Raw genomic sequence first — 27,833 nt, forward strand, 5'->3', positions numbered from 1 at the left:
AGGTGAGCATGCTGATGTGTTTAAGTGAGTCACAGAAGCAGCAGCCTCTTTCCCTGACTCTTCTAAGGAGGGACTGTGTGTCAAGACCTAGCACTTGGAGTACTGAAAATAAAATAGGAGAACCAACCAGATTTGACCATAAAAGAAAAGGGACTTCTGATTGTGGGGAAGCTCACTCCAGCAACCATAATAAAAGCTGATAAGACTATCCCCATGACATGGGGGGCTATTTAACCCTGGCCAGTGCCTTCTTTCCACAGTTGGAATACAGACAGCCTTTTCTTGAGCTAATGGAAAATGTGGGTCAGGTCTGCTGCTCCTCCAGGGTAGGAGGTGGTGCTGTGCTGGGCCAGGCGCCAACTGCTGCTCCCAGGCTGTCTTCCACTTGCCAGTGTCTTAATGTATTCTCCCAAGCAGCAGTCGTATTTAGGAATGTGCTTCCCCAAACAGTGGCCATGATAGGTCTCCATTAGTAAGGAACTAAGGCTCTAATCCATCCCCTGAATAACTTAGGAGAGCTGGGGGTAGAGTACTAAAACCCATTTAGGAAAACACAGTTAGTTAACGGAGCCCCCAGGCCCCCAGGGCTGAGGCCCAGATGATTGTCCCAATAGCTGCTGAGCCAAGGTGCTGAACTTCCTACAGCAGCATGGAACAGACCCCAAAGCATTCTTGGCTAGCCCTGGAGGGAGTCTGCAGTTTAGATAATTATAGTTTCTTAAGGTCCAAAAGGAAGTGGCCTAGTTCAGTTGCAGTCAGAAGATGAACTCTATGCCAAGAACCTAGACCACTATCTTAGTCATAACAAGGAAAATGGTTCCTGAAGATGGTCTTTTCTCCCATAATGGAGCTGCCTGTGGGGTTCTGCCCAGGCCTGGGCTTTCTCTGACACCTTCATCACTCCTAATCCCATCATTCCCACACAGTCCTGTGTTTTTTCTTTCTGCTTTTGGCTTAGAGATGAAGGGATCAGATATTTACCCTTTTAGTTGATGTTCTCTGCACTCCTTTGAATTATTATGTTACAGATGTAAAAACAGAGGTCAAGATACTGACTTTCTAGAATGAGGCAGTGATGTAGCCAGGAACAGATTGCAAACCTGGAGGTCAGTGTGTGCCTCTGCTCACCTCACCTGCTGAGGTGCTGCTTGCTCCTAACTGTACTTCTATCAGACAAATCCCTTAAACTATCAGTGGCAGCAAGAGTCCATATTACTTACGACTGACAGCTAAATCATCCCTGAAAAAATCCCCTTCCCAAGCCAAGCAGAGGTACAGAGGAAAGGAGCAGCAGCACATACCCCCGTGGGTCCCTGTTCCCCAGGGCTAGAACCAAGTCGTGGAGGTCTTTATCAGAACTCATCACAGACAACACAGGTTCCAGAACCTCTGCTCGGAGCTCTGGGAAGCCACAGCCAGATAGTGCCCCCACAACCTAGGGCTAAGACAGGAAGAAGGCGCAAACACCAAAAGGAAAAGCTATTAGTTTATATAGAGATATATAGATATTGATATATACTGTGTTTACATAGTCCACAAGGTAAATGCAGGTATCCATAAGAAGAGCATTAACAATAAAAATACAATCTGTGTAGCCAAGTACAGAGACTTAAAATGGTCAAACAGCAAAAAGGATCTCACAAAAGGTACAAATATACAGTACAAATTGATTTATTTAAAACAGTTACAAAAAAGCACACCAAAATAGAGATTATCCTTAGAATTATTAATGCTTTGTTAAAGATCAGGTAGGATTAGAGGGTATGAAACAGTATTGGGTGGGGGGAGCACCTGACTAGTTCTAAGGCTTTAGATACAATGCAGTTGGTTACATGTTAATTCAGCCATTACATAATGGGGATTATAGTTGAGGGATCAGTAATTTATCTACAGGGAACTCCTACCTAAAACAGATCCACCTGGTCCTCTCCAGGTATGGCCTTCTCTCTGTCCTGGATGACATTCCCTTCCTTCCCCTCTCCCATCTTCTTCCCCACCTCGCCCCCCCTCCCCCGTTAAGGTGCTGTCCCGTTGCAGCTGGGATGTACACTGGTTTGGCTACAAGGGACCCTGTGTGACTGGGAAGGTTGCTGGGGTCAAGCCCTGTGATAATACTCCAGATGTGCTCCGATCCTCTCCCCAACGTAATACACACTCTCCACAATGCAACACAGGGTCAAGGAAGCTGAGGGTCCATTCACTCACACCCCATTTCCTCCACCTCCCTGCAAACTCCCTTTCCTTCAGGTAGTTTCAGAACCACCTGGTCAGCTTCCACTGAAGAAATCTCAGTCCCTACAATAGCCAGAAAGATGCAAATGCTTGTGGGTTTGACACTGAGTAAAGGCACAAGGGCCCCTGCCATACACACTGCAGGCAGGGACCTGACATGAGGCCATTGTCACTGCTGGGGGTTGCAGCTGACATGGCTCTGGGATTACATGGACTTGGAGTTCTCTATCTACCAGGGAGAATCTGGGTTTAAGGTGAGAAAAAACAAAAAAACCTCTTAGTGTGAAAAGTGCATTTAATTACAACTGCTCCGGCTAGGGAAGCTCAGTAGGGCAAACTGCACCCGTCCCCTCCTGTTGCAAGTGCGCTGCACAGCCCGCACTGGGCCGCAGACCAATTCTAGAGGCGACTCCGAAAGAGCAGCTGCCAACTACAGACCCATATGCTCATTTTATTATTGCATAAGGAGAGAGGCCTGCCCAACCCCAGGGAACCAGAGGGGTGCGGGCCTCCCCGCAAAGTCCCAGTGAGTTTCTCATCCCCATCCAATGTGAGCAGGGGTCAGCCCTCCAGTTGTAGTGTTTGTGACTACAGTTTTTCTCATCTGGAAAGTATTGCAGCTTCAGTGTGAATAGGCACCCCCTAGGGGTGCCAGGAAGTCTCCCTAAAACTTTGGCCCTTGCTCTTGCCATTTTTAACCAATCCTTCAAGGTTCTCCAAGGTCAGTTACCTTTGTAGTCTTTTCTCCAATGGCCTCAGGGCACTTTTGACCATTCCAGCATGCTCTCCCAACTCTTGTCAATATGCCTGCTGTCTAGCGTGGTTAGGCCATAGCATCCTGCACTCTGTACATCCTGAAGGGTTTCTGCTACCCTCAGAGTCTTTGTGTTGGTAAATATGTAACCAAACTGCCTTTGAAGACTTGAGTGCTTCGGCCCTCTCCCACCACTAGGCTGGCTCTAAGGGTCTGATAGGAGAGGCCTCTGAGGATAGGGATGCAGGCCTTAGCTTCTGACTCCCCTTTATTACCTTCAAAATCAGGCCACTAAAAAAATCAGAAAGGTTAAGAAGTCAATAGAAGAGAACATAACTGCACACACAAACAACTTATTTCTCCTAAAGGCAACAAGGAAGAGATGCCTGGAGCTATGAGTCCGATGACAAGTGCCTGAAATTATTCCTACCATCCCTGTTTTAACTAGACAAAATGGACAACTGTGTTAGTGACCTTGGCATAACATGGGCAAAGATAGGGCACTATTGTTTCCTCCACAGCCTGAGTTTAAAATATTTGGCCAAGGGGACAGAAATGCCGGGTGAGAAAGCAGCAAAGCAGGAAGTTAGCAATAGGGAGGACCTACGGACAGACCACCTCGGTGACAAAGCAGCACTCGGTGGCACCGTGACCAAGTGAGGTCAGGAGCATGGCAATGTCTCTGGCTAAGTCAGCTTGGTGCCTCTTGTGCTTTGGAAAGGGTTGGGCAGCTCTCAGCCCTGAGGTCTCAGAAAGGAGCAATGGACATCCAAAGGTAGGGACAGTGGTGGATCATCATCCTTTGACTTGAGATTCTCCTTACAAATTGATAGATTTCTCTGCACAGCAGAGGAGAGTGAGCCAGCCATTACAGCAGCACTTGGAACCATACCTGCTTTCATCACCATACCTGCTTTCATCACCAATCCCTGGGATTACTCTCCCCCACAAGTTAACTTGGGGCCTCTGATCCTCCACACCTCCTTCTACCCATTCTCAACCCTATGAATAACCTCCTTCCTTTAAAAGCAGCTGCTCCTTCAATTCCTACTACACAGGTTATCTCTCTTACCCAATGCTGCAGTCTGAGAGGAAGAATACATACACCACAGCAATGAGGGCACAAGATGCCTCAGCAGCTCAGACTGACATCTACAGAGTAAAGGCCCACAAAGGACTCACGACACCATTCTTCTCCAAGACACTCAACCAGCTCATCAAAATCAAATAATACGTGGTGTGTGCATGGTACTGTGCTAGGTACTGTACAGCTAAAGGGGCACAGCTTCATCCCAGAGCAGACAGAAAGGGGACAGCAGCAGTAGAGGGGGCAAGGCAGAGGAGCAGAGGGCACAATGAGCTGAAGGTGCACAAAGCATGACCCCTTCTACTGGGAGGAAGTGAAAGGAGCTGTTCTGAGTAAACCATGTCCAACCCACGCAGGAATCTGCCTTCTGGGGGAAGGGGCAGGCTTTGTTTCAGTATCCCTTAATGGAGGGAGCTACAGTTAATGACCAGTGATGACTTCTCAAGCATCTCCTGCCTGCATCGCACTGTACTATACTAATCAGCTTTCCAATAAAGAAAGCTACTGCTGAGAAACCTGTGCAAAAAGTATTCGCTGCACACCATCTACTCACAACAACCAGAAATGGGCATCTTCACCCACAGCTTAGTGATTAGATAGAACTCATTAGACCACCTCCAGACCCCAACTTGAGGAAACAAACGAGGAAAAGCAGCACTTGGGGAGACTGGGGGATAGAAAGGAGGCAGGGAAAGATCTCAAATGTAGTACCAAGGTTCAGTGTTCATCAGACACAGTCGGTATTTGGTTCTTATTAGAGCTAGCAACTCAAGGAATTGGGGTCCAGTCTGATAGTCTGGCACATGGGGCTTTACAAAGTGACTAGAGAGCTACTATCAAAAAACGAACCTTGGGAGTGCAAGACTGGCAGCAGACAAGTCAAGGTTTCAGTCACTCTGTTCTCCTGTGTTCTCTCTGGCTGGCCATTTTCAGAAGATCCCCCAGGAGGTAGGTAATATTCATCCCCATTTGGCAGTTGGGGAGAAAGTGAGACAGAGAGGTCACAGAACTTGCCTAATGTCACTAAGAGAAAAAGCTTGAGGTCAGCCCTTGGGAATTCACAGACTCTGGATCCTGAGTCGAGCCATTTCCACAAAACACATGCTACCTCCTGGTCAGAGCTGGAATCTATAACCAGGGAGAAGCTAAAGCAGAGTTAGATGACACTGCCCTGAGTTACCTTGAATAAACTAAAATAAACTTATCCACCCTTTGGTGGCTCATGGAAGAGCCTGGCTCTCAATATTTCAGAATCCCATAGGCCTGGCTCAAGCTAAAAGTTGTGGGTATAACAACCCAGGGCTTCCAAAACAGGAGGAGGCCAAGCAAAAATACCTGTATTTTTAAAAAAAATACCACTCCATGAGGAATATGCTACAACAGATAGGCCAGAGGACATCAGATATTGGGATATGTGGACCAAGACAATTATCCCTCAACTGTAAAGACCTTTCTCATTAGTGTGAAGGATGGTGAGAGAAAGCCTAAATACCTGACAAGACAGCGGGGTCATAATGTATAATGCCAGCTAGTCTTGGCAATTCCAGCCCTTAGCATCGGCACCGATCTGGGGGATGGTATCTATCTTGGCTGCCCAGCAGCAGAAAGAACATAGACATGATGCCCAAGGATTCCCAGGGGATTTTGTAAATGAAGAGAAAAGTCAATGACAGTCAGAGAGGAAACCCAGAGAGTCCCTGGAAAATTAGTGGGCTTAGAGGGGATAGAGAAAAGTTTTAGAGATGAGACCAGTGAGGTCAGCAGAGCCTTAGGAAGAGGCCCAAATGGAACAACTCTGCCAAAAGATAGTACAGAGATGGGGACGTGCAGGCACTTGGGCACATTAGCAGAGAAAGGAGAGGGAGTGCAGGTGTATAAGGAAAGCAATGGTACACTAATTTTTCAAAGACTCTCCATTACTGACTTAGGAATTCAGATGACTTTGAGCTAGTCATAAAAGATCTCAGCAGGCTGGACTGCACTGAGACACATGCATTCCCCTAAATTCCGTCTATTTCCCTAACAGCTCTTTCCCCAGTGTCCTCCAGCTGCCAGCTCTCTGCCAGAGTCTGGATTCTTAGCAATCCCTTCATTCTTGATCGTAGAGGTGCTTAAATTTCTCTCAAGCCCTGAAAGTCGTGGTATGCCTTGTGGGGGAAAAAAAAAGGATGGGGGAGGAGGAAGGTGATGAGGCCTGAATACAAGCCTATAGAGGAGACTGTGTTCCTTGCCCACAAACCCAAAGATGACCATCTGTAACAAAATTACCCTTTAAAGTGCACATCTCTCAAATGAAGGGCTCTGGGATAGGAGCCCCTTATTCCAAAGAGGGGGATCTCCCCTTCCCCCACCCCTAAAGAGAAAAAACTCCAGATGGTTGAACTACTGCTACTCTAAGCTGTGTGTGGATCATAGTTTTTGGCTCTTACTTTGTGGCCCTCCCTCTGCTCCCTGCTCCTGATGCTTGGACCTCTCTAATGCAGGGATTTGGGCAAGGGGAGAGGAGGATGAAGAGGTGCCGGTGCTTGGGATACTCCATATCCCTCCCAGGCCTAGGCCAGCAACTCTGCCCTCCCCGACCCTCACTCCTCAACTAAGCAATTTTTCTGGAGTCATCCCAGAAGGATGCCAAGGGTTGCTAAACATTACAAACCCTATGACATGAGGCTGATGTCTCTCTCCTCCCTCCCCAAATTCCCATGGCTAAGAAAGTGGATTAACTACTCAGAGTGTGCAAATTTTCCACCTGCTCACGGTGAGACTCAGCTCTGGACTAAAACTCTGGTCCTGGTGTAGGGGAAGAGTTCATTTTCCTGCATTAGAACGCCCTTCAATGGAGAGTTTCACCTCCTGTGGAATGAAAGAGGGACGGAGCAGAGTGGCCCGTGCTTCCTCCCCCTGCACACTGTATCTTTGGAAGCCCGTGGCTGGCCAGCAGGACTGAGCACCAGGCTCAGGCTGGGAGGGCTCCACTGTGTGGGAGCTCTGGGCCAATGCCCCCTCTCCTGAAGGCTGGCTCTTCCGGTCACCATCAGATGGCTCTCTGGATCCCAAGACTGTCCTCTCAGGCCTTTCTTGGGAGGGACCCAACTGGTCTGAGGGAGGGAAACCAGCCTGAGAAACCGAGTTACTGTTCAAGCTCTGTAAACTGATAGAGATGCAAACATCTCCCACCTGTAGCCGGTGGCAAGGCAGAGAGAAGAGCTGTGCTGTCCGCCCAGGGCTACAGGAGGACCAGCCCTGGCCATACACAAAGAAAGGGTGTTCAGGGGGCACATCAATGCTTACTTTGCTCTGTTGCTCCCCAACCACAAAATGCAGCATGACAAAGCCAGGCCACTGGCTCTCCTGAATGTCCACCACGGTGCTGGAGTCAATCTTCAGTCCCCCGCTCACCTCTGCACTGCGCACAAAGTCTTGGGTCTGCAGATCCTCTACCCGTTTCAGCTCTCCTGTGGCCAACTGAATGATGGCACCTTTCATGAAGTGAGAGGGCAAGTGGGACGAGGTGCTAGGTGGTGGAGTTGGCTCCTTGTCTGGGAAAGTGGCTCGAATCTGCATATCCAGACTCGAGGTCACCAGGATTTCTGACCCCATGGACAGCAGCCCCTGCTCAGCACCAATGGGCACCAAATTGCCATTGGCTATAACCATTGCTTTGGGTAAAGGTCTATGTTTTGCCAGCTCTTGGGGAGACTGGGTGTAGAGGCCCTGGGCCTGGTTTTTCTCTGTCATTTCTCCTTGGTTCCTAGCCAACCCTCTCACCTCACCCTGATGATCAGGGGCATGATGGGATAGATTAAGGGGGCTGGGCTCATTTTTCCTCTGAGTTGCCACCACTCGATAGTCCTGAGACACTAATGTTCCAACCACTCTCTGGACCTCTAGGTCAGTATCTGGAGTCCCTCGATGTGCTGGCATCGCCACCTCCATCCGTGGAGTCTGAGAACCTGAAAACAACTGTCCATCCACCACACACTCCACCACTGCTCCAAGTCCCTGACCATCATCCTTGTTGCTGGGGGGGTCCATGGCTTCACTTTCTCTTCTTACCATGTTCCGTTCCATTTGTCTTTGCCCTCCATTGGGAGTAGTGACATCTGGAAGAGGCTGGACCTCATGTAGTGCAGGGGCAGAATCTGGGCTTGCTCCTGTTGGAGGGATTTCATGTGTTGTATACCCAGTGGGGAGTCGAGACATCTGATAGTAAATGGGCACTCGGCCTGGAGTGAGGTCCACTGGCTGAGTGCCTAAGTGATGCTGTAGCTGACCTGGTGGGGAAGTATCGGCAGGGACTTTGTTGAAAGTATGGGCTGGAGATGTGGTCTGGGGTGGAGGGGTAGCCCCTTCTGCCAGGAGTGAGGCATATGGCACAAAGTGAGGAACATGAGAGGTTGTGAGGTTGGCAGAAGGTGAGAGCAGAGGACTAGGGAGAAAATTGGGTGGCATGGCATAGGGCATAGTATAAGGAGATCCAATAAACTGCAGAGAAGTTGGGGGAAGCTGAGCATAATGGATGGGGGGATAGTGGATTCCTGGATGCTGAATCAGTGATGATGCTACATTAAAGGCAGAGGGCAGGGGGCTCATGTTCACCACAGGATGGAGACCAGTTGGGGAAAATGTGGCTGGTGGCATGGCCACCTTGTACAGCATGCCATATTGGTCCACTGTCAGACCAGTGATGGCCTCCACTCCATCACTACCAACACTCTGTCTTACTCCTGCCTGAGTCTGCCCAGTCACCACTACCCCCCGACACCAATCAGAGGCATCACTAGAGGGTGTGTGGTTGGTTGAGCAGCTGGTGGTCCTCCCCATATCCTCGCTGGTCACAGGGAGGTCTCGTTTCTTTGGTGGAAGGCATTCCTGACTCCTCTCATGAACAGGTTTCATATTGCTTTGTAGTATTCCCAGAGCCCGGAGGGGGTCGGCTTGCTTCTGGGGACATCAGAACAGACTTCTCTGTGATTTCCTTGTACCCCCTTCCACTGTTGACTGGGGCACCCACATCTGCTGGGGAACAAATCAAAGGCACAGAGAAATAACCTGGGGGTGGGCTCCACATGCAAACAATGGGGTGGTTCACCAAGCAGAAGAAAGTAGCAGAGCCTATGCCCAGAGAAGTCTGTGAGAGAGGAGAGACATAGGTTAAGGGAACAAAGAGCAAAGTCTGAGCATGGCAAGGAAATATGACAAAAGGACAAATAAACGCCAAGAGGGATACTACCCTCCTTGGCCTAGCCAGGACATACAGAAAAACCACAAAGCAAAAAGAGCTAAGAGGAAAAGAGCTAGTTGAAACATAAATAATCCGTGGGCACCACTCCTCTGAGGAGACCCACAGCTTCATTAGTCACATCTCTGATGATGACCTTGATTGTTCACAGCTCTCAGATTGCCCTTCTGTGAGGACTTAAACACAGAATCTTCCTGCTGACCCTCTTTCCTTAAATCTCTCTCCTTTCTGCTATCATAGATGAATGTGTCATCTCCCTCTCTTGATTCTATGATCTCATCCTCACTTCCTCTCCTTTCTCTTATTTGGTTTATGACTTCACCTATCCCCACCCCTGCCTGGCTAAACTCTCCGGCCTTGGATCACTCACCCCACTGTTACCACTCCCTAAGTCTTCTAGCCTTCTTGTCTCATTGTCACCTTTTTCCCCCTTATCCAAAAGTTCCCGAGTTAACTTTCAAATGCCATCAACTTGGTTCTAAAAAACTGTCATTCCCCATTATGACTCAGAGCAACTCAAGCCCCCATATTCAAGTAATTGGTTCCATATTTAACTTATATTTGCTTCTCTTCATCCTCAAAAGGTGGCCCAATCTGCCCTCTGGGCTAAAAGAATCTCTAGTTCCTGTTCAGGTAAGAGCAATTTTTTCCTTCTGCTTGACTACCCTCCCTCCCCAATTCTGGGTCAGCAATACCTCATCACTGTTTTCTTGATTCTCTTTCCTCTCCTTTTTCCCTTTTTTCTTCATGATGTTGTCAATGGTTCCTTTTCCTTGGAACTTTCAAATATGTTGTTGTAAGCTCACTTCCTAAAATACTAATCCCCCTTTAGAATCATAGGCCTATTTCACTGGACAATGTAGGTATTAAAAAAAAGCTTTCTTTTTTCCCCTTTCTTCCTTAATCACCTTTCACAAGCATTTCTGGCCACCATCAATCAGAATCTTTTTTTTGGCTCAGAGGCCCTTCTTATGAAGTTTGCTACCTATTCCTTCCAATAAATCTTCAGCCTTCAGGACATATCCTTAAGGATGAGGAGAGGTTTAATACCAGGCTCTCCTACACCCCAGATGCTATTCTGCAAGGAACCCAAAGAGATGTCCATGTTTATTACCTGAACTTCCAGCAATGCTTCTGGGCAACTGGAATATGAAGCAGTCTCCTCCCGACTGGCGTGGTAGCCTGGAAAAAGGAAACAGGATAGGAGAAAAGAATGAATAGCACACTTTCATTTCTGACCCTTCCAAGTACCATCAGAGAACAAACAGGTAATAGGAGAGATACAAAAAGTAAATTCTGCAGGTCTTTTAAGCAGAGTAGTACGGCAACTAGACAGTACAGGTGCACAATCTGTTTAAAAAAAGTTACTTTTTAATCTTATGTAATTTAAGGATCCTAATACAAATCAGGAATCTCATTTCACTGTCTCTCCAATGTGACAGGCTTTTTGGTTCTTTCTGCTCAGACCTTTCACTATCTTCTTACAGTTTTAATTTATATCCAATATAAATATTCAGCTGGATCCAATAATTAATAGAAAAGCTTGTCTAGGCCCATGACCAAGTAAAAAGACAAGATCAATTTCATGACTTCACCTTTGCTCTGAGGTGTGGAAAGCTAAAGCATGGAGGTCGTTTGAATAAGAGAAGCACCAGGGAAAAGAACTATTAATATTTCTGGGGCAGAAAAGGAGGTCAAGAGGGAGTCAAGTCACTCAAGAGGAAGCTTTATTAAGATTTCCAACAAAAAAACATTGGATACCAACCAGTCAGCCAATGTCATTTGCTAAATGCCAGCTTTGTACAAAACACAATATCAGGTGCTAAAGAAACAAACTGCAGTGCCAATCCTCAAGGAATTTACAATCTACTAACTGAAGGAAGCCAAGAAGCACACACCCATTAAACTAGAAACACACCAATCTAAAAGGCCCACAGATGCCAAGTACAGGACAACGGACCGATAAAGCAGGGGAAATACTATGAGAAGCTGCTGACTACTTTTCAGTACATCCAAGTCTAGGAGTGAAAGACATCAAAAAGACATGTCATCTCAGGTCCAAACCGTCCTGGAAACGGAAGGCTTGTGCAGAAGCAGCCATAAACACGGCATTAAGCCAGAATTCTTAAGGAAAATGGACTTAAAGGATAAAGTAACCATGCAAATTCCTGGTCACATAAATACAAATTTCCTACTGGAAAGAGTCACGCACATCCTTTCTATTCTTGAGGCACAGTCAGTTCTGGCTCATTCAACAACGCCGTGCCATGTTATGCCCACAGGGGCGAACCATGCCCCCGATCTCTGAAGAATTCAAGAAAACCACCCACTCTACCCCCCCTCTCTGTCCCTGAATGCCGAGCAAAGGGCTGAATACCGAAAGGAAGGGGGATGCAACAGAGCTGACGGAACAGCAGCAGCGGACCAAATCGGGATACCTATCGGACGCTCCAGCACGTATCGATCACTGATCGGAGTCACAAACGCCTTGCTTGGGATGTGGCTCCGGAAGAAGCGGCTCCAGATGGGACTCGAGGGGAAGGCGAAGGGGGAGCTCGGGGCTCCCCGCTAAGCCCCGACGCGGGGGGAGCGCTGACCTCCAGGGCAGCGGCTCGGCCGGTCCTACTGCCCGAGGCCTCTGCCCCGGGCACCCAGAAGGGCTCCCAGCCAGGGCCGCGGGTTCACAGACTACGGGGCGGGGGATGGGTTTAAATTTCCGGAGGAGGCAGAGTCACAAGAGGAACCTCGAAGGGAGGGCGCCCGCTTCCTCGTTTGGGGGTCACGGAGCGGGAGGAGGGTGGGGCCTACGGGGGTGTGGGGGGATGAGGGTCAGCTAGGGGGGCGCCTCCCGCCGAGGGGGCAGCCAGAATGGGGGACCCCCTCCAACCCTGGCCAGAGCTGCGGCCACTCGCGGCGAGACTCACCGGCCCATCTCACGGCGCTTTCTCGGCTCCTCCCGCCGGTGTCAGGGCCGTGGCCTGAGGAGCTGCCGCCGCCGCCGCCGCCGCCGCCGCCGCCATCCCCGGCCCCGGAGCCGCCCCACACCCAGCGCCCAGCGCCCAGCGCCCCCAGCCTGGCGCCTGGAGATAGCGTCACCGCATCCTGCCCCCGGCGCCCGGAGATGGCGTCACAGCGGCGGGCGGGGGGACCGCGGGGAAGAGCGGCGGGCCAGACGCACCGCCAGCTGGCCGAACCCCGGCGACGGCCGCCGCAGCCGCGGCGCCCGGGAGCGGCTCGGGTCACGTGGCCGCCTTGCCCCGCCCCTTTCCTCCAGGTGACCCTGACCTCGCCTTGACCCCACCCCTTTCCAGAGCGCACGAGGACCCCAGCCTGGGCCGTCCCGGAGTCTTTGTTTGGGACATCCCAGCCCGATGTGCAAGTCCAGGAGGCACCCCCTGCTTGTCGCATCAACGCCTTCTGCTGTGGGAGCGAAAATCACATCGATGACGGCGGAGTCTCCATCCCTGGGAGAACACCTGTCTGCCCCTCCCTTGTACGTGTGGCTTCCCTCAAGGGTGGAGACGTGTACTTTTGTTACTTTTGATACTTTGTATCCCCTAATTTAACGCGGTTTAAGACGCAGTAATCCTCTGATACATGTTTTCCACCCATTCATTTATCATTCATCCCTTCATCCATCCGTCCAACCCTCCATCCATTTCAAACTGTCTGAAAGTGGTAATTCAGTACAGTGGATACAATACTTTTACACTTGGAAATAAGGACATCCATTCAAATTCCACCTCAGACACTTGGCTTCCAGCAACTCCCCAAAGCTATATGTATATTTATAGCATACTTCTCTAGTCCTCCTTCCCCAACCTGGGCTTGTATTTCCTAAACTGCTTTCCCCCAGGCAACAGACTGCTTCTCAGAGTTCTGGAGGCAAACCTGAGAAGCTGGATTTCTAGAATGGTTATTCATGAGCCCCCACCAGTGTGGTCTCTATTTACTATCAAGGAGTTGACACCATCAACTTGAAAAAGAAAGAAAGACTACAAGTGTAATAAGAACAGTTGGAAATCCTCTCCAAAGCCCTTGGGGTACAAGCACCTAGCAAAATATATGAAACCCATAGGGAGAGTGGACTAGAACTTAAAGTCCAACGATAATGAACAAACATATATAATCAATGTAGCAAAGGGGTACATGTCAATCCTGGTCCTAAAAGTCCCTTTCTTGTTTCATTGGAGCCCTCTGTAAGTTCCTCTTAGGTCTAGCTTTCTAATGGACCCAAAAGATTAGGGTCTTTCTAGAGTCCAAGTTAACATTTCTATCTGCCATGACAGATAGAATGCTTCCTGACAATGATGCCATTCACAGATGATTTATCTTTCTATATCTGTCTGCACCCATGTCCATTGCTGTGGGCCACTACTCTAGTGGCCACTGCTACTACTGCTGTTCTACTACAACTTCTAATGGGCCTTCTAATGAGTACTCTATATCTCGTGATCTTACAAGATCTTACACTTTCATTTCAGAATATTCATTTGACCAAGATCAAGAAAGAATAAAAACCAAGAAACAGAGGAGGCCATGTGCTCATAGCTGCCATATACAGATAGGAAACAAGCTTTCTGCTCTTCCTTCATCTGGTTCTTGTGACCAACTTTAGGTAGTCCTTTATGGCAGCAGAGAAAATAAGAGAGATGAATGTATACCCACTCAGTATCAACTGAACTTCATCTGAGTCATCTGTTTTTCTTGACAGCTAGACAACCAACTAGATGGCTTTTCACCATCTCCTAACATAAGCTCCTCAGTCATACATGGCAAGAAATTAAGTTCTGGTTTCACAGATTGAAACCCCTGTGGGCACTTGGATTGCAATCAGATGGGAAATATCTGCATATGCTCTAAGAACTGGCCCTTTTAAGCCAGTTCACCCATGTTACAAATCAAAGAGGGTTTGCAATTTGTGCACTCAATGAAATTGCAGGTCCTTGGTGTACGTTCAAGGTACACAATATCTCACAGAACTGAAAGGGACCTCAGAGGCTCAGTGTCTAACCCGTACTGAAACAGGAGTTCCTTCTCCAGTAAGGGATTCATTGGTGCAGTTGCTTCCAGTTTTCAAAAACTTCCAATGTACAGAAGATTTTTCTTCAAAAATTCAACAAACATTTTTACTTAGTGCCTATTATGTGCAAAGTACCATGTTCAGTGCTACAAAGCCAAAAGCCAAATAGTCCTTGCACTCAAGTTGCTTATCTACTCAGGGAATATATGTACAAAGTCATTTCAGATGTGAAAAATGCTAATAACTGGTGAGGAGAGGGGAGTGATAATTAAGATTTTTGAGATAGCTAGATCTGTGCTTTAGGAATATTAATTTGGCAACTATTTGGAGGATGGGTTGGAAAAGAGAGGAACTAAGTCAGGAAACCAATTAAAAAGCTATTACAATAGTCAAACAGCTGTGAATGGAGAAAAGGAGGTGGATGTTATAGATGATGGTCTATGAGATGTAGCAATTGCTTGGATATGGCTGATAAGGGAGAGGGAAGAATCAAAATGACTCTAAGATTGAAAATCTGGATGACTAGAAGGAGGAGGATAGACAATTTTTTCTACTGTCTTTGTAACCCTAGCACCTAGCAAGTACCTTGCACATAGCTAATGCTTAATAAATGCTCAGTGAATTGCATGGAATTGAATTGAATTGCTGGTTGTATCATCAGGAGAAATGTGGAGGAGGAATGTATATAGGGAGAGATGTAATGAATTCTATTTTGGGCTGAGTTTGAGACTGTGAATCAAAGATTCAATTTGTTTTCTTTAATCCCAGAGGACAGAAGCAAGAACAAAGGGTGGAATTAACAAAGATGTAAATTAAGGCATAATGTCAAGAAAAACTTTTTTTTAATTTTAATTAATTTATTTTTTTGTTTTCAATATTCACCTCCTTAAGATTTTGAGTTTCAAATTTCCCCCCCTTTTTTCTCCTCCCCCCTCCCCAAGACAGCATACAATATGATATAGCTCTACTTATACATTCATATTAAACATATTTTCACATGAGTCACAATGTAAAGAAGAATTAGAGCTAATGAGAGGAACCATGAGAAAAAAGAAACAAGACAACAAAAGAAAAAGAGAGCAAATAGTATGCTTCTATATGCATTCAGACTCCAAAGTTCTTTCTCTGGATATGGATAACATTTTCCATCATGTATCTCTTGGAGTTGTCTTACATCCTTGCATTGCTGAAAAGAGATAAGTCGTAGCACAATGTGTCTTACGGTGTACAATGTTCTCCTGGTTTCATTCATTTCATTCTGCATCAGTTCATATATGTCTTTCCAGGTTTTTCTGAAATCAGCCTGCTCATCATTTCTTATAGCACAATAGTATTCCATTATATTCATATACTACAACTTCTTCAGCCATTCCTCGACTGATGGACATCCCCTCAATTTCCAATTCTTGGCTACCACCAAAAAAGCTGTTATACTTTTGTACATGTGGATCCTTTTCCTTTTTTTTTTTAATAAAATCTTTGGAATACAGACCTAGAAGTGGTATTGCTGGGTCAAAGAGTATGCATAGTTTTATAGCTCTTTGTTCATAGTTCAAATGGTTCTCCAGAATGACTGGATCAGTTCACAACTCCACCAGCAATGCATTAGTGTTCCAGTTTTCCCACATCTTCTCTAGCATTTATCAACTTCCTGTTTTGTCATGTTAGCTAATCTGATAGGTATATGTGATATCTTAGAGTTGTTTTGATTTGTATTTCTGTAGTAAATAGTGATTTAGAGCATTTTTCATATGATTATAGATAGGTTTAACTTCTTCCTCTGAAAACTGCCTGTTCATATCCCTTCAACACATCAATTGGGGAATGACTTGTATTCTCATAAATTTGATTCTGTTCTCTATATATTTTAGAAATGAGGCATTTATCAGAGACACTGGTTATAAAAATACTTTCCTAGTTTTCTACTTCCCTCCTAATCTTGGTTTCATTGGCTTTGTGCAAAACTTTTCAATTTAATGTAATCAAAATTGTCCATATTGCTTTTCATAATGTTCTCTATCTCTTATTTGGTCACAAATTCTTCCATGCTCCATAAATATGACTGGTTAACTATTCCTTGCTCTCCTAGTTTGCTTATACTATCAGCCTTTATATCTAAATCATGCACTGATTTTGACTTTATTTTGATATACAGTATAAGATATTGGTCTATGACTACTTTCTGGCACATTATTTTCCAGTTTCACAGCAGTTTTTGTCAAATAATGACCTCTTATCCCAGAAGCTGGAGTCTTTGGATTTATCAAACAGTAGATTACTATAGTCACTGACTACTGTGTCTTGTATCCCTAACCTATTCCACTTATCCACCACTCTTATTTCTTAGCCAGTACCAAGTAGTTTTGATGATTTCTGCTTTATACTACAATTTATGACCTGGTATGGCTAGTCCACCTTCCCTTTCATTTCTTTTCATTAATTCCCTTGATATTCTGGACCTTTTGTTCTTCCAGATGAATTTTGTTATTTTTTTTCTAGCTCTATAAAATAATATTTTGCAGTTTGATTGGTATGGCACTGAATAAGTAAATTAATTTAGGTAGAATTGTCATTTTTATTGTATTAGCTCAGCCTAGCCATAAGCAATTGATGTTTTTCTAATTATTTATATCTGACTTTATTTGTGCGAAAAGTGTTTTGTAATTGTGTTCATATAGTTTCTAGGTTTGTTTTGGCAAGTAGACTTCCAAATATTTTATAACGTTTATAGTAAATTTTAAATGAGATTTCTCTTTCTATCTCTTGCTGTTGAGATTTGTTACTAAAATATAAAAATGTCAGTGATTTATGTGAGTGCAGGAAAAACTTCTTAACAATTAAGGGTTCCCAAAAGTGATAGAGACCTGCCTGAAAAGGTAAGGTAAAGACTTTTTCTGGAGGCCTTCATGCTGACGCTGTATAATCACTTATGGAGTATGTTTTAGTGAAGATTCCTTTCTGGTATTGAACTAGAATTCAGGAGTTCTTAAAACTTTTTTGAGTCATGGACCCCTTATAAATCCCTTATCAGAATAACGCTTTAAAATGCATAAAATATGTAGAAATACAAAGGAAATCAATTACATTGAAACACAGTGATCAACATATTTTTAAAAATAAGTTTACAGTTAAGGAACCCTTGACTAAACAGTCCTTGAGATTCCTTCTGTGTCAGCAAGCAGCCTGACATATCCAGGATGGCCTATTAGCACAGGTTCTTAGGTCTGCTTTTCTAAAAGGAAAGCAACTTTTGAGGGGTCAAAAATCACTTTAGTCAAGCACGTATATTATTATTCACTTAGTTCAGAGGAAGAATCAGCACCCTGAACTTCAGAGAGAATACCAACAAAAATTACAAGCAGAAATTACAAACAGAGAAAATAGCATAAAGACCAACAGACAGGGCTTCTGTCTGATCATAAGCAATACATACGTCACAGATCAAAGACAGATCCCACTGTCTGACCATTACATACATACCTAGTTACCAGAGAGAGAAGCACCAACATCTACATTTTCAAAGCTAGGGGTGGGACACTACCTGCAGTCTCAAGTCTCATCTGGCCAAATCATAGGAACATTCTTCCAATGAATGAGCCCCAAAGCAAAAGCTCACCTCAAAAAGTACCAATATAGGTATTGTATAGCACCTTGATGGAAACTGCTCTGTATTTGCAGAGTTACTCCTGCATGTTATTTGGGATTCTAGAAGCAACAGTACCCAGAAGCTGCCAGTGACAATTCATTACGGAGTCATAGAACTCTTCACTTCCCACCATAAACTCTTTGTTCAGGTTCTTAATATCCAAGGGAATCTGTGGATATTCGGTTTGCTCCTCATCATTATTTGTAGTCCAAATCTCTGACAGGCTGGACTTACAGCTAGGTCTTTAGTGTTCTCCTTTGTAGAGCAGACATTCTGAATATTCTCATAAAATAAAAAGTTATAGTTATATTCAAAATATGGTTCAAAATCAAACAGCAAATAGCAGGTTTGGTGCTATTGGTAATAGGTACCACAGTCATCAAGTTGTTGTAACTGAGCCTTTATCTTTTGCCAGTACCAGAAATAATTGCTTTGTTGGGTTAAATCAAAAGCTAGAGAAGTCAAACTCCTACCCATTGATATTGAAACTTCTTCCCTTCCTTCCTCTCTTCTTTCCCTTTCTCCTTTCTCCCTTTCTTCCTTCCTCCTTTCTTCCTTCCTCTCTTCTTCCCTTTTTCCCTCCCTCCTTCTCTCCCTTCCTTCCCTCTTTTTCCCTCTCCCTTCCTCCTTCTTCCTTTCTCCCTCTCTTCCTCTTACCTTTCTTTCCTCCCTTCCTCCTTCCCTTTTTCCTTTCCTCCCTTTCTTCCTCTTTTCCTTCCTCCTTCTCTTCCTTCCTCCCTTACTTCATCTAAACTAGGTATCTCTACTTCTTCCTCTCTCAATTTCTTAATTGTCACATATAATAGCCTTTTCTCAAACCTCATCCTTCCTGACTTCACAGTATTTGACACTGTTTATGGACTCCTTCTTCCTAGATATTCTCTCCTCTCTAGATTTTGGCTTGTTGTCCTCTTATCTGTCTGACTACTCCATCTAAGTTTCTTTTCCTGGTTCATGATCTACATCATGCTCACTAACAGCAAGTGTCCTTAAAGCCTCTGTCCTGAACCCTCTTCTCTTCTCTCTATAATTTCACTGGATGATCTCATTAGCTCCCATAGGTTCAATTATCATGTCACTACAGAGGACTCCCAGATCTATACATCCAACCCTAGTCCCTCCCCTGAGCTACACAGTCCTATATCACCAACTATCTTTTGAACACTTTGAACTGGATATACTATAGACATCTCAAATTCAACATGTTCAAAAAGAACTCATTTTCTTTTCCCCAAAACCTTCCCTTCTTCCAAAATTCCCCAATACCATCTAGAGTACTGTTATTCTAGTCACCTAGGCTCATAACTTCAGCATTATCCTTCACTCTTCACTCTCACCCTGCAAATCCAGCTGATCTATTGCCATGTCATCTCATTTCAACCTTCATGACATTTCTTGAATGTGTCACCCTTTTTCCACTCACAAATCCACAACCTTAGTCCATGCCCTAATTACCTCTCACCCCAACTATTGCAATGGCTTTCAAACTAGTCTCCCTACCTAATGTCTCTTCTTATTCCTATAGATCCTTAACTCAGATGCCAACGTGATTTTTTTACTCAAGTATAGATCCACTCATATCCTCCCTTGTGCCTGCTACTCAATAAACTCTAGTGATTCCTTATCACTTCCAGGACAAAATATAAAATGCTTTGGCTTTTCAAACCCTTTACAACCTGGCCCCTTACTACTCTTTCAGTTTTCTCATACTTTGCCCCCCCCAACACTGCCCCCCAATATACACTCTTAATCCAGATGTACTGTTCTCACTTATTCTCATGTATTACTCTGTGTCTTTGCACTGACTCTCCTCCATACTTAAAATGCTTTTCTTCCCCACCTCTTCTTCTTATCCACTCTGGTTTCCTTCAAGATTCTGCTGACATCCCACCTTCTGCAAGAAACCTTTCTCTGTCCCTCATATGTTACAGCTTCCCCTTTGAAATGACCTCTTATTCACTCTCCAGATAACTTGTATTTATAAGTCATGTTTCCCCATAGAATAGGAATTCCTTCAGGCTGTGAACTGTTTTGATCTTTCTTTCTATTTGGTAGTGTTTAACACAGCTCCTGGCACATAGGAAGAGCTAATAAATGTTTTTTGATTGTTTTATTAGTTGATTTCATCTTCTACCATTTTTCCTTGTTTTGAAGTCTGGGCTGAGCAGAAGAAGCATACTTCTTTTACATGATAGCCCTTTAAATACTAAATGGGTTGTCAAGATCATCTAGAAAATACTGCAGAACTGAACACAATAAGGTAGCTAGGTGGCGTCTGGTGTATGCTGGATCCGAAGTTAAATCCTACCTCAAACACTAGTGATGTGACCTTAACAAGGAGGACTTAGCCTCCTACTTTCAGTTTTCGGATCTCTGAAATGGGAATACTCCTAGCAACTACCTCACAGAGTTGTCATAAAAATCACACACACACACACACACACACACACACACACACACACACACACACACACACAGAACTTTGCAAATCTTCCAGAGATATATAACTGCTACTTATTGTTATTGTTGTTGTTATATTCTGCATTCTGTACAATTTATCCATCCTAATAAGCCTAATATTGATTAGGTTTTCACCCTGTTGGCTTATATTGAGCTTCCAATCTATTAACACATTGAACTCCAGTCCTTTTTATAAGAATTGCTGCATAGCTTCATCTTGGAATTCAAGGACCCTGAGTTCAAGCACTAGTTCCCTTGCCTTCTACCTATATGACCCTAGACAAGTCACTAGCTTTATATCCTTGGGCCTCAGTTTTCTTACCTGTCAAATGAGGTACTTAGGATAGATAACCTTGAATATGATTTCCAACTTTAAATTTTATATCCAATGACTAAGCTAAAGAAAATTATGAGAAAGTAAAGATCTCAGCCCTATGTATTCTATGTGGGAAGTCAGGACAAATATGAGGATTATAGGTTCCAAGAGAAGAAGATATATTGATACCTTGTAAGCGGTCTATGCTTTTAAAAAAAATGCTTCCTTGAAAGAAAGAGTAAAAAACATGTGATAAGAGACAGAATAAGGAGAAGAAAATATGTACTAAGGGGTGGAAAGGACTAATTTCATATCATTAGTGTTAAGTACTTAAAGATAAATTCCTTCACTTTCACCACTTCCTTCTTTGCAAAGAAGAGTTGGGGGGAGGGGAAATTTTACCAGAAGATAGGATGAAAGAAAATATATACTTCACCCTTATAACCATGAATGTAAATGAGATGAGTTCACCTATAAAATGAAAGAAGAAAGTAGAATGGATTAGAAAGCAGAACCCAATGATATGTCACAAGGAAAAAAACTTGAAACATGAAAATTCATGCAGTTAAAATATTGAAATGGACCAAAATCCATTTGCTTTAGGTGAACTTAAAAAAAAAGCAGAAGTAAAAATCATGATTTCAGATAAGGCAATAAGAAAAATAGACGCAATGAAAACATAAATATACAAACTACATTATGCTTAAATGATGAATAAATATAAATATACAATATATGTGCACTACACATATCTACATACTTAAGAGGAAAGTTCATACAATTTCCATTTAAAATTCATAATTAAATTACAACAGTGAAAAACATCAATATATCCCTTTGGGCCAAGATAAATGTAACAAAAGAACAGACAAAAAAGAAGTTAAAGAGCAGAAAGTAATTTTAGAAAAGTTAGACATGAAATATCTCTGGTGATTACGGAATGATAACAGAAAAGACTATACATATTTCCCAGATGTATATAGTACCCTAAATAAAAACTGACCATGTATTAGGGCATTAAAAACAGGTACAAGAAAACAGTAATAAATGTATATCCTTAACTGACCACAATGCTATAAAATTATAGTTAATAAGTCACCTGTAAATAAAGGAAGAAAAATTAATCAAAGATGAAATAATTTAATCCTAAAGAACTATGTCAAAGAATAAATCATAGAAAAATAGAAAATTTCATTTTAAAAATGACAACAATAAGATAATATACCAAAACTTTTGGCATACAGCCAAAATCATCCCTAGGGAAAATGTATATCTCTAAATCCTTTCATCAAAAAAAGATAGAACAGAACAATAACTTGGACATACAATTTAAAAAAAATAACTAGAAAAGCAATGAATCAAAAAACCCCAACCGAACACAAAATTAGAAATTCTGAAAACTTAAGAAAAACTAAAATCACAACTAAAATCCCCATTTAATAATTAAATAAAATAAGAGCTATTTTTTTAAACAAATAAACAGTTAGGTACTTCAATTTTTTAAAAAGAGAAAAGCCAAATTATTGGCATACAAATTTTTAAAGAGAAATAATAAAACTAAGATGAATTAAATGAAACTATCAGAAATTACTTTGTTCAATTATATGCCAATAAAACTTATAACTTAGATAAAATGGATAACATTTACAAAAAGTAAAATATCCAATTGAATAGAATAAGAAATAGATTCTTTAAATAACCCAATGTCAGGAAAAGAAATTTAATAAAGCCATGAAAGAACTCCTAATGAGAAAAAAGAACTAAATAGATTTACAAGTGAATTCTATAAAACATTCAAAGAAGAATTAATTCCAATATTATATAAGTGGTTTCAGAAATCATAAAGGAAGGGATTCTACCAAATTCCCTTTATGATTCAAATATGGTCTTGATACCTGATACATGTCTCTCCATAGCTACATAAAGAGACAAAGAAGAGGGGGAAAATGATAGACCAATATCCTTAATGAATATTTATGAAAAGCATTAAATAAAATATTAGCAAAGAGGTTTCAGCAACATGTTAAGATGATTGTATGTTATTTATGTAAGGAACACAGAGTTGGTTCAATATAAGGAAAACCATAAACATAATAGACCATTTTAATGACAAAAATAACAACCATATGATTATATTAAAAGATGCTGGAAAAAACTTTTAAAAAAATTCAACACCCATTTCCATTAAAAAATAAAAATAATAGGAATAAATAAGTCTCTCCTTAATATGGTAAGAAATAACTATCTCAAAGGAAGAGACAATATTATCTATAATGGAGAAAAAATACAGACTTTTTCAACCAGAGGTAAAGTAAGGATATCTATTGTCACCATTATTATTTGATTTAGTTCTAGAAATGCTAACTGTCAGTAAGACGAGAAAAAGAAATTAAGAGAATAAGCGTAGGCAAAGAGGAAGCAAAACTATCACTTTTTACAGATAATGGAATATCTAGATATCTCTGAAGAGTCAACTAATAGATTACTTAAAATAATTTAAAACTTCAGCAAAGTTTCAGGACATAAAATAAATGCATATAAATCATCATTTTAATATATTAAAATCAAATTCATCAGGAAAGGATAGAAAGAGAAATTCCATTCAAGTAATAACTGAATGTATAAAATACTTAGAAGTCTACCTGCTAAGACACACATGGGGAGTATATGAATATAACTCAAATATACTGTAGAAATAAGGACAGACCTAAGTAATCGGAGAAATATTAATTGCTTATTGTTAGGCCAAACCAACATAACATAACTACTAAATTAATTTACTAATATAGAGCCAATCATGCTAGTGAATTACTTTATAGAACTGTAAAATAATAATGAAATTAATCTAAAAAAAGGTTAAAATGTTTAAGGAGAATAAACAAGGTGAGAAGAAAGGAAACCTAACAGTGCCATATATTTAACTATATTACAAAACAGTAATCATCAAACCTATTTGATGTTGGTTAGAGAGTCAACTAGTAGAATCAGATGCACAATCTCCAGGAGAAAATAGATATAGTTGCATAATTCTAGATAAATCCCCAAACTCCAACGACTGAGCTAAGGATTTACTATTTGCCAAAACCTGCTTGGAAAACTAGAAAGCAAGTCTGGTAGAAATTAAATATAGACCAACATCTCACACCTTATATCAAGATAAACTCCAAATGACTAAGTATAAAAGATCACATTAAAACAACTTAGAGGAGCATGGGAGGGAATACCTTTCATAAAAAAGGGATAGAGGATTAAAGGAGATAAAATACACAACCCTAATTACATAAAATTTAAAAGTTTTTGCAGAAACAAAACCACTGTAGTTAAAATAGGATGGAAAACACTTAACTGGGAAAAAATTTTGTAGAAAGTTTCTCTGATAAAAGTCTCATCTCTAAAACATATATGAAACTGATCTAGATAAATAATTAGAAGAGCCATTCCCTAATGAATAAATTGTCAAAGGATATGAACAGACAGTTCTGAAAGTAAAAAACCCAAACTATCACAACCATATGAAAAATGCTTCAAATCACTACTAATTAGAGAAATGCACATCGGAACAACTCTGAAGTTTCACCTCACACCCATCAGATTGGCAAAGGCAACCAAATGACCACGGCAGGAGCGGCTTTGAGAAAACAGGTATATTAATGTGCTATTGATGGAGAGGAGATGGATGCTCAATCACTCTCAAAGGATTCATGTGTACAAAAATATTTATCATAGTTCTGCTTACTATGGCAAAGAATTATAAACTGAGGGGGTATCCGTCGACTGGGGAATTGCTAGATAAATTATGGTATGTGGATGTGATGGAATACTATTGTGATATTTAAAAAATGGTGAAGAGGATGGTTTGAGAGAAACTTGGGAAGACTTGTATGAACTGATGCAGAGTGAAGGGAGCAGAAGCAGGAGAACAATTTATATAATAACAATATTATAAAGACAAATAAATTTGAAAGATTTGTGAACTCTGACTCACAACAATGACTAACCACAATTCCTACACAATGGAATATTCTGTCCATAGTTAGAGAGGGGAAGGATTCAAAACAGATTAAGAGATTATTTTGGGGGGGATGTGGCCAATGTGGGCTGTGGCCATTGTTATTTTGCTCGTCCATACATGTTTGTTTCTAACAGGGGCTTTGTTTTTCTTGTTTTCTCAATGGGGGTATAGGCAAGATAAGGGGGAGTTAGCAGGTGGATTATTGTTTGAAAATAAAATAAAATTTAATTTTAAAAAAAGTTACATTTTAAACTTATTGTACTTTAGCTGAACTTGTACTTGAGATGGCAAACTATATATAATAGAGTTTGGCAGGTTCATGTTCTGCTTTGTATATGGAAATGCTCATTTTGTGGAGGATACACATATAAGAAGATATCTTTAGGCCTGATGTCAGGGAAAAACCTCCTAACAATTAAAACTGTCCAGTATAGAGTGCGCTGCCTTGGGAAGTAGTAGGTTCCCTCTCACTTGAGGTCTTACAGCAGAGTCTAGATAACCAATTATTAAAGATGTATAGGGAAATTCTTGCTAAGGAGTAAGTTGGCCTATATGGACTGAGGCCCTTTCCAGTGCTGAGATTCTGTGGTTTTCCCTCCTCCCCTATATGATTATTCTCTCATGACTATAGAAATGCTCATCTTGTTTAGTTTTTAAGAAAAAAATTAAATTAAAAGACAAAAATGTTTCTTTGTGGATATCTCATAAAATCAAATTTACGTGCAAATAATGAAATTCACCTTCCCGGTGTCATTGGTCCTCTTGGAGAATGAAGGACAAGTAACAAGAACCTAGATTCAGAACTAGATTCAGAACTTTCAAAGTTCCCTAGTTAAGCCTCCTCATTTTACAAATGAGGATGCTGAGGCCTAGAAAGGAAAAATGACTTATTCACAGAGCTCATCATTGACAGAGAAAGGATTTGAACTCTGGTCTTCTGAATCCAAAGTCAGAATTCTGGCCATTGTACTGGACTGTCTCTTCTTTATTTAACAGAGAGAATGGGGCAACTTTATCTCCAAATTATCGAATATATCTTACCAAGAATATTTTCAAATGCATTAGGTATTTCAATCACACTTTTACATACAGAATCAGAACCTTTACTACCTGGAAGGGAGATTAGAGCTCCTCTGATCCTATCCTCTTATTTCACTGATGAGGTGATGTTGGGCAGAAAGATCAAGCAATTTGTTACTTTAAGTTGCATAGCTAATTCAAATTCAGCTCTTCTCACTGCAACTCTAGGGCACTTCCCTACTCCAACCCACTGTCTTTCTTTAGTTCCCAAGTTTGAACAGTTTTCCTACATACATGTCCATCTAGTTCCCCTTCAGACAAATCTGAAGCAAGGCAGATGCAGGTCAGTAAAGGAAGGTTTGGGGCTGCAGTTCTCTGTGTTGCATGACACTTAAAACAAGATAATTAAGTACAGTGTAAGAAGGAGTACATTGGTAACAAGGAGATAATTTCCTTGTTTTCTGGTGTAGTTCTGCAAGGTTGACCATAACTTGGCACCCACCTGTCATATAACCCTTTCCTCTAGGTCAGGGGTAGGTTCTTGGTTTGACTGAGTCCAAGTTTTACAGAACAAATCCTTTTATGAAGATTTTTTCTATGAAGTTTGAATTGAGTCAAAGGTCCACATTTGAGGACCTAGAGGACCACATATGGCCTTGAGGTTGCAGCTTCCCCACCCCTACTCTAGGCTATCCTTATTTCTTATGGCCCTGTGGCTGACCCTTCATGGTAGAGAATACTATAGTAGTGTTGGTGGTGTTCATTAATATGACCATTTAAGCACAAAGCAATTAGAATAACTAGAATTATCTGGTCTGCTTAACTTTGGAGGGCAGAATTAGGAGGAAGTGGTGGAAGATACCTCTGGGCTCAATGTCAGGAAAAATTCCCCAACATTGAGAACCATCCAAAAATGGAATGATCTGCCTTGGGAGATAGTGGATTTCCTCTCACTTGAGGTATTAATGCAGAGGCTGGCCAACTAGTTATTAAAGATACAGAGTGGGGATTCTTACCTCACACAAAGTGAGAACCTAAAAACACTTTAGTCTGAAAGGACCAGGGTCTCCCATTGCATCCTGGGCCTTCTCCAGTCATCCTGATGAATATCTGGCCACTGGACCCAGATGGCTCAGGAGAAGAAGGTGAGGTTGGTGACCTTGCACAGCCTTCCCTCACACAAGTCAAAGTCAACTTCAAGTCATGTTATCATCTCCCTGATTTTATGGTCCTCTTCAAGAATGAAGGACAAACACAACAGCAAACTGAATTAGACTATAACATCCCTTCCAGCTCTGGGATTTTGTGGTTCTCCCCTTTTCCTTCCCATGTGATTATTCTTTCATGATTATTTAAAAATCCTCCAAATAAGTGGAAATGATGTTTCTCTTTTCCTTTCTCTTTAAACCTGAATAGAGTTCACAATACTAAAATATATTTGCTCATGAAATATTTTATTGCATTAAAACAACAACAAATATTTCCACCTGGAGGAAATTCCCATCTTTTATTTTATCCTCTTTGTCTTTCATTGTCCTCTCCTTATTTCTATCCCAATCCTACTCCATTTTTGCATCATACATTTTCACTCTCTCAGTGGTTTCTTTTTTTAAAAAAAAATTCTTTTAGTGAATTTTCAGATTCAATAAAGTGAAATTTGAAGGGATTGTGGGATATTTAGGGAAATAAAAACTTCAATTAGATTTTCTGAGCATCTCCCTTTCCCCTTGATTCCTGAATCTCTTGGCTGTGTTTGAGAGTTTGAGCTGGACTGCTTCTTAGAAACAAAACTTGCCACGCTGACTCTTCATTTCTACTGGTCAACAAGATTGTGTACCAGTTCAGCTTGTTGTAGTGTACCCTGAGGGGGTAGGGGTGGGAAAAGGGGGAAGGTTGAATAGTCTGGCTTTTTCTGCCTTTCCAGTATCAATGATGGTAGTCCAGACAACAGCTCTGGCTCTTTTCAAGAGGATTTTTCCAGGTTCCAAAGCTGGAGAGCAACCCTGGAGACAGACCCTATTACCTGGGAAACGCTTTGTTTTGT

The 27,833-nt window shown here is 42.1% G+C and overlaps 1 protein-coding gene across 6 annotated transcripts; it reads right to left on the reverse strand.

Moving 5' to 3' along the window:
• Positions 1-1,473: 1,473 nt before the first annotated feature.
• ATXN1L (ataxin 1 like) lies at positions 1,474-12,387 on the reverse strand. 6 transcript variants are annotated; one of them, XR_011972944.1, is made up of 4 exons: positions 12,237-12,387; positions 10,427-10,494; positions 6,820-9,086; positions 1,474-3,277 (listed from the first exon to the last, which is right to left on the reverse strand). XR_011972944.1 is itself a non-coding variant. In XM_072636492.1 (4 exons), the coding sequence occupies exons 3-4, from the start codon at positions 8,967-8,969 to the stop codon at positions 3,107-3,109; spliced, it is 1,779 nt and encodes a 592-aa protein (XP_072492593.1). In that variant the 5' UTR covers positions 8,970-9,086; positions 10,427-10,494; positions 12,237-12,387; the 3' UTR covers positions 1,474-3,106. The 6 variants fall into 6 exon arrangements, 5 of the variants coding, with proteins under 5 accessions (XP_072492593.1, XP_072492588.1, XP_072492590.1 ...); XM_072636492.1 differs by having other exon boundaries at positions 7,362-9,086; XM_072636487.1 differs by having other exon boundaries at positions 1,474-9,086.
• Between the last annotated feature and the right edge of the window lie 15,446 nt (positions 12,388-27,833).

Source organism: Notamacropus eugenii, chromosome 1 (genome assembly GCF_028372415.1).
Source record: "Notamacropus eugenii isolate mMacEug1 chromosome 1, mMacEug1.pri_v2, whole genome shotgun sequence".
Classification (NCBI taxonomy): Eukaryota; Metazoa; Chordata; class Mammalia; order Diprotodontia; family Macropodidae; genus Notamacropus; species Notamacropus eugenii.

Coding starts and splice junctions, on each gene's coding strand:
- ATXN1L (XM_072636487.1), bottom strand. CDS start 8,969: ATGAAACCTGTTCATGAGAGGAGTCAGGAATGCCTTCCACCAAAGAAA.